This window comes from Zootoca vivipara, chromosome 7 (genome assembly GCF_965207765.1).
Source record: "Zootoca vivipara chromosome 7, rZooViv2.hap1.1, whole genome shotgun sequence".
Taxonomy (NCBI): Eukaryota; Metazoa; Chordata; class Lepidosauria; order Squamata; family Lacertidae; genus Zootoca; species Zootoca vivipara.
The window spans coordinates 74070457-74078218 of record NC_142590.1 but is presented as its reverse complement, the minus strand read 5'-3'; the positions used below and the strand labels follow the sequence as shown (position 1 = coordinate 74078218).

The window sequence follows — 7762 nt, the reverse complement described above, 5'->3', positions numbered from 1 at the left end:
TGCCTGCGGGGAGGGCGGGGTTCTGAGAGTAGGAGGCAGCGGCGGCGGCAGCTGCGAGGCGGAAGTGCCTTTGGCGCTCGGGAGGCGGGGCCGAGGGACTCAGCGCGAGCGGGCAGAGCAGAAGGAGGGCGGCGGAGATGGAGCGGCCGTGAGGAGGGGGAAAGCGCGCGCGCGCCCACCCACCCTCGCCATCCCGGTCAGGCGGCGGCGACTTTCGTCAGGCGGCCATGGAGACTGTGCAGCTGCGCCACCCGCGCCGGTGAGAAGCCAGAGGGGAAGAGATGCGCGGTGATGGTCGGGGTGGGAGGAGGCGACCTGGGTGCATGTAGGTTACCGAGGCGGGTCGGTGCACTTCTCTTCCTCTTAGGACTTACCGTAGGCCCTTTCCCACCCCCGCCCCTTCTCCTCCGCTTCCTCCTGGGAAACGCGCTCCTTCGTCTTAACTGCTGTCCTCCTCGCACCTTCCGTCGGAGTTCGCGCGCGCTGTCCAGAGTTAGCTAAATGCAAAAGCAATGGGAACAAATAGCCGCCCATAGGCAAAACAAAACAAACAAAAACAAATCCTTTTTGGGAACTGCCTGTGTCCTAGAGTTCTCTGTTTAAACTGGGGTTGCAAAGTGATGTAGGTGGTTGGGATTCACCCCACTTCCTTTTTTTTAGGATGCCTTTACATTTCATTTGCAATTGCTCGCCTGCTGTAGCAACTTGAAAAGTTGGCCCCTGAAGAGATGAAGAGTTTGCAAATGAGTGTTTTGGTGGTCGCTCTGAATTGAGGTCTTCAGCTGTTGACTTAAGACCAGGACTCGCCTTTAACCCTAAACTTCAAAACGCAACCAGTTTATAATCTCATTTATTTATGTTGCTATATGGGTGACTGTTCCCATTTTCTTCTGTAACTGTGCTCTGTTTCTTCCTCTTAAAGCCCAAGCATAAAACAAAGTGGATTATTTTAACAGTGTGACAAACCTTAGATCTGGGCAGGAAAACATGTGAAGATGTCATCCTGATTCAGATGCTGATATGTCTTTGCCAATTATTATCTGGTAGCAGGTCTCAAAGCTCTTGGGGAGTGGGGGTGTCCCCAGGTGTCTGAGATGCCAGGGATTCATCCTGGGACCTTGTGCATGCATGCAGAGCCTGCAGTCTTCCATGAACCTAAAGCTTTGCATTGTTTTTACTGAATTATTTCATGTTACATACAACCTACATGAAAATGAGGTGTAAGCCAACTCAAACATGCAAACACCTGACTGCATGTAGGAAGTGTGTGTTCATCAGCCCCAAATAGGAAGTGTTGGCCTCTTTTTGCAAATGCTTATTGCTCATTTGAGGAGCATGGCGAACAGAAGTGAACAAGGAAGTCTGGTGCATAATGAGAAGTTCTAGATGACAAAACTCTTAAGATCCTTGATTAACCATGACCATAGAACAGAATTGAAACAAGGATTAATACGGTTAGAGACTAATTCTTCAAGAATCACCTTCTGTCATTTATTAGTCAAAGATGGCTGAACTGTTAACATAATGCTTCCAAAGTATTGTTAGGCTTTGGTCGCAGTACTGACTGAAAAGATAGATCATTATCTTTTATGTTCTATCAGCTGGCAGAAAGCTGTCACCACAGAAAGCAGAATAGCATGTTGATTTGTTGAAATAAAGAAAGATGGACAAATATGCTTTCTCTTCCTTAGGCTGTTTTAGAGTAAGCATAGTTCTGTGAATTTCGTCACAGGGTTCATAAGCAATACGTTCTGGAATGATGTCTTAATACAATATTTGGTTTTTAAATGTCTTTCTGAGTTGAGAAAATTAAGGAAGTTAGACCAGATCCCTCAGAGAACAAATGACTCGACTCCCCCCCCCCATGGGCCTAGAAAGGCATGAGTGTTGCCTGTCAGTTTTTAAAAGTAAAACTTGTTATTTACAGTGGTACCTCTAGTTACGAACTTAATTCATTCCGGAGCTCCGTTCTTAAGCTGAAACCGTTCTTATCCTGAGGCGCGCTTTCGCTAATGGGGCCTCCTGCTTTCTGTTCGCATCCTGGGGCAAAGTTCGCAACCAGGAGCAGTTACAAGCTCTGGGTTAGTGGAGCTTGTAACTGAAGCGTTTGTAACCCAAAGCATTTGTAACCAGAGGTACCACTGTGTAACATAATGTGTGCAACTTTATCTGTTTCTCACAGTTACGATGTGCGATGTGGCTGGTAGAAATGGATTGTTGTTAAAGAAGTAAATTTTACTTCATTTAATTGTGATGTCTCCTAGGGTGGGTCCACATATGTATTCAATGTGATAATGTCAGTGGCCTTATCATAACTTCCCCCACACTCCCCAGGCTCATGCTTATTCAAACAGTAATGCCTGATAACATGTTTTGTGGTTGCTTTTCAGTTGTATTTTTTTCAGGCTGTAATCATTTAGCATTAGGAAAACAGTCTCTCTCCCCCTCACCCTCCTGGACTTTAATGCTGCCTTCTTCTCTCTCCAACACAGTCCCAAGGAGATTAAAAATGCCTGTTTCCATTTTCTGTTAACTGCCATTTGGTGTTATGTCTGAACCCTAAGCTTTGGCTAATTTTAACTATGGTTTGTGAAAACAAGCCATATTCATGAACTGTGGTTTGAATTTTACTTGCTCCCACTAATAAGATAAGATAAGATAAGATATCTTTATTGTCATTGTCCCCTTGCGGGAACAACGAAATTACTCTGTTGCTACATCCACTCCGATAAAGCATTCCGCATAATCCAAAATTACAAAAACCTAATTAAAAACAGTAAATATAATACAAAATAACAAGAAAAATAAGATGACTTCAAAGTCCAGGCTTTCCATTTAAGGCCAAAATCGCTCTAGAGAAGAAACTGTTCCTGAGACGGCTTGTTCTTGCCTGCATTGTTCTATACTGTATCTCCGTCCCGATGGCAGGAGCTGAAAGAAATGGTGACCAGGGTGCGTTGGATCTCTTGATATGTCTAGTGCTTTTCTATGGCACCTGGTGGTGTAAACAAGGCACATTCTCATAAACTATGGTTTATGGTTGCATCTGGACCAGCTCTATGTTTCTCCTTTGGATACAAGTATGATATAAAGGATATACTAACATTTTGGCTAAGAGGCCAGTTACAATTTGGGATTTTTGTCTTGTTGTTTCAGCACAGGCTGTAAGTGAATCAGGTTAATAAAACCCCACAGAGGAGCTCACAGAAGTATCTGGTTCATGCTGACACGCAGCTGCTTTTTTTTCTTTTTTTGGGTAGCCCATTTGCATGATGAGCAAAAGAGGCTGCTTCCTTTGTTTTGTGGTGTAGAGAGCACTCCCCCCTTTCTAACCTCTCTCCACTCCCACCACACATTTTGCTTCTGCTGATGGTAATATGTAGGTTTCCTCTATTCTTAACTAGAACTTTTTTTGTGGTGACCAAATTAAAGAAATCCATACTGAAAATTTATTCTTCTACCAATATAGGTTGCTAATAACATAACTGAAATAGTGAGTATCGTTGGTACAGTTAATCAGCTTGCTGCTTCTGGCTTCATTTTTATATGTGCTTTTCCAAATTCAGATGTTGCTAACGGGTTATAATGATCAAATGGAAGTGCAACAACTTTTAAGTAGGGTCCAGCTTTTTAAGCAAGGTTGGTTGTTCCGTGAAGGTGGTGTGTATGAATGGGAGAAAGTGGCTTACTCGTGTGCAGTATTTAAAAATTTAAAAACTGTCTCTGTCTATTAAAGTTGCTAATGTGGATGTTCGCATAAATAGTTGGATTTCGAAGTTAGCATGTCACTTCCCTCTCCCTTCTTACTTATCTCTCAGTATTCCAGCAGTATTTTAACCAAGTAAATAACCAACCCTACTTCTAAGATTGTGCCTTAACAGGAAACTGGCTTCTAAAACTACTTATGCAGTACTTGGATTAGTACCGGTACTTGTCCAGAATATCAGTACACAATGTACTAATACATTTTTCACCAGTATTAACTAGAAATCATGACCTAGGCATATTTGTTGACATCTGTTTCAAACAAGAGCAGGTTCTGTGGTCTTAATGCTTATCGCTGAAGCTAGTTCTGGTATTTCACCATTTCCTGGGTTGAAATCTTAGTCATGTTCCTTCATTTTAGAAAGTTGTGTATTCCACATATGTGCTTTGCTATTTATGTATTCAGAACATAATACAGAAAGCCATATGTTTTGGGTTTTCAGAAACATGTGGACTCGCTACTACTAATTTTGGACTTTTGGTAAAAGGCCGTCTCTGAAATGTGAGAAGTATAACTCACATTTTCTTTCTGTTTGGTTAAAAAATGTATCTGTTGTAGGTCCCCATCTGTGTTTAGCACCTCTAACATATAGCTCCATTCTTTACTTCCAAGTAATTTTTATTAATATAGAATGTCTTCTGAAAGTGAACAATGAACATTTCAGTATGCTCCCAATTTTTTAAAAAAACTTTTTTTAAACAGCATTGTTCTCTGAAAGGTGCAATGCAACAGAAAATATGGGCGATTATAAGAGAAAATGGATCTTGTGCTTCTATAGGCTCCTTAAAAAGCCACTGCAACAACACTGATTCAGTGGTGCTATAGGGCTGGTATCACTTCCAAAGCCTTTGTGGCTCAAAGCTTTGAATGCCTCTCTTCTCCTTGCTCTTAAACTTCTTTGCATTGTTTTTGTACCATGTAGGCCAATGTAGTGCCTTCCAGATGTTGTTGGAGTCCCAGCTTGATCCTGTCCATTGGCTATGCTGGCTGGGTTGATGGCATTTGGAGTCTAATAACATCTGGAGGGCATTGCCTTGGCTACCCTTGATATAGGGACTTTCCCTCAGTATGGTTAGAAGAGTGCTATTTGCGCTGTTAAGGAATTATGATGACTGATAAGCCTGATTGAACACTGTCTCCTACATCTGACAATGAGTTTTAAAATATATGTATGAAAGCCTCCTTTGATATTTGCATAGCATAACTGAATTTGCTTTCCTTTGCCACAGGCAGCTAAGGAAATTAGATGAAGATAGCCTGACGAAACAACCCGAAGAAGTATTCGATGTGCTAGAAAAACTCGGAGAAGGGTAAGTGCAGGTAACAAAAAGTGCAATAAATGCGCTGAGACATGCAGGTGCTGGTTCTTATGTGTGCCACAAGCTTCAAAACAGCTTGTTGTTCATTGTATTGCTTATACAAACCAAGAAGTGACAGTGTTCTGTAGACAGCTTATTCAGTGGTTACTATGTGTAATGTTTATTAATTTTAAAATTGGGATTAAAAAGCCCGCCTGTCTCTTGCCAGAATGCTTTATACATTGTAAATTCACCTGCATCATGTAAATCCTGCAAGTGATTGCCAGTGGTTACGTACCCATCACAACCCTTGATTGTTGAACAACTTAGCAAGGCTTGTACCATATTAAACTTTATGCAAGTTCTGCATGCAGTGTTGAGTGCTTGAGTGTGGGGGGCACTTTAGCATATGATTCAGTGTCTTTCCTTTCTGTATCACGTCTTACGGTGTTCAAAGCCTGTATTTCTTGTTACAGGTCCTATGGCAGCGTTTTCAAAGCTATCCATAAAGAAACAGGCCAGGTTGTTGCAATTAAGCAAGTTCCCGTTGAATCTGACTTGCAGGAGATCATTAAAGAGATATCCATAATGCAACAATGTGATAGGTAAGTGCAACTGGTCCGTATTTTCACTCACCAATGGGGAGAACACCTCTCATCTATCATGAGTGCCCCCAAACTTCCAGCAAAAGCAGCATGCAGGAAATACATTTTACATGGTTGAGTGAGAAAAGAGTGCATTGTAGCCTTAATGTGGTTTAAATAAATCTTTACTTGGAAAGTGTTTCTATTGAAATACTTGTATTTTTAAGACATGACAGCTCAAGAGCAGATGCCTGTTGCATTAAATTTAAAACTAATGGCCCTGAAAACTATTATCATACCAATTCTTGCTATTGAAAAGTTCCACCCTCACGTCAGTGACTCTAGGGCAATTTTTAAGGGTTACTGAGAAAATATGGAGCGTGCTCTTGAAATGTGCCATATGACTATTAAGTAGTATGTGCTATATAGAAAGTAATATAAATATAAATAATATAATGTGGTGCATATTAAGTAAAATGTCCCTTCACTGTAGGGGTCATATGGTTCTGAAAACCAGTTGCTGGGAATCACAAGTGGGAAAATTGCTATTTCACTCAGTTTCTGCTTGTGAGCTTATCAAATATATCTGGTTGGTTGCTGTGAGAATAGGATGCTGGACTAGATGGGCCAGTGGCTTGATGCCATAGGGTTTTTCTTACATGTCATGCTGGTACAGTAGAACATTGCAGAGTTTGGCTGTTACCCTAACTAATGGCTGTTACCATTATTATGGTAATGTCTCTCATATAATCCTTAGCTCTGACAATGTTTGGTACTGCTTCAAAGGATATAGCTCTTTTTGAATGGTTTTATTTCCTTTTTAGTAGAGTATTGCCCATTAAGCTATTGGGAAGTCACTGCAGACCAAATAAATCAAGCTCTTTCACTCTATCCAGTGAAATATACACTATGCACACTTCCGACAGATGAATGAAATAGCAGAGCTATGGAAGGGGATTTCCTTTTTCTAAGTTTGTACTTTTAATAGGACCCCACAATATTGTACTAAGTCTGATTTTCATTTTTGTAAATGCAAAATGTATACTTCAGTGACACCTCTTAATTTTTATTAGTCCTCATGTAGTCAAATACTATGGCAGCTATTTTAAGAACACGGACCTCTGGATTGTCATGGAATATTGCGGTGCCGGATCTGTGTCTGATATTATTCGACTGCGAAATAAAACGGTAGGTGTTCCTTCAGCATCTTAATAAATGTGTGATGTTTTGCAGACAAAAGCATCAAGTGCTAATATAGGACATTTTAATGTCTAGTGTTGGACTTGGAATCCTTTCTGTTATACTTTTGGTGCCTATTCAAGATGTTTCTCTTTTAGCAAGCTTTCTACGTAAGTGGAGTTTTTAAATATCTCAGCTGGTATCTGTTGGATTTGAATTGATTTTATATATAGTGATGGTTGTGTATGTGTGAGTACTGAGTACACTCAAATGATTTTGCTGTTTTTATATACACATTTGTCTTGTGTATAGTTTTTGTTGTGTTGTAAATCGCTTTGAGATGAGGTGCATCAGGAATGCTCTCGATATATGAAATTAATTAAGTAAATAGCATTGCATTTAAATCTTTTTGGTAATTAACTTGATGTTTTCTTTGAGTGACATAAGATGTTAACGTACATAGTGTATTCCTTCTCCTTGTTGCGGTTGAGATGGCAACAGCAGCCTGAGTCCATAGCTTCTCTACTGCCTCTTCTTTAGGCCCCCAGGGTGTATATACCTTCTCAAGGAAGCATTGCGTTTGCAGTTTTATTTGGCTGTGTGTATGCATGGTGGCTCTTGATTATATTAGGAGACAGTAGGATATGTCAATTCTTAGTTAGTTTAGAGCTGGAAAGAGGAACCTGTGACCCTCCAGATGTTGTCAGACTCCCAACTCCCACTTTCTCGCTGTCCATTTTGTGTAGCAAATAATAATTTAGGGTGGTGGAGTTTTGATGGGATCATCATAGTGTACAGGGAAACTAGGAGCTTCAATAGGGGCCTACAAAATGCAGATTGGACATAGTTTGGTGTGTGTGTGTGTGTGTGTGTGTGTGTGTGTGTGTGATTATTGTATATTTATTATCAGTCAGTTTGTCAAGGAAAGGAACCAG

The 7762-nt window shown here is 40.8% G+C and overlaps 1 protein-coding gene across 2 annotated transcripts in view; it reads left to right on the top strand.

The window, feature by feature from the left end:
• Positions 1–95: 95 nt before the first annotated feature.
• STK4 (serine/threonine kinase 4) overlaps positions 96–7762 on the top strand; it is a 72276-nt gene continuing 64609 nt past the window's right edge. For both annotated transcript variants that reach the window (XM_035122210.3, XM_088674596.1), the window contains exons 1-4: positions 96–259; positions 4996–5076; positions 5541–5669; positions 6722–6836. In XM_035122210.3, the coding sequence (XP_034978101.1) occupies positions 228–259; positions 4996–5076; positions 5541–5669; positions 6722–6836 (357 nt within the window). In that variant the 5' untranslated portion in view covers positions 96–227. The remainder of the gene's footprint in view (positions 260–4995; positions 5077–5540; positions 5670–6721; positions 6837–7762) is intronic.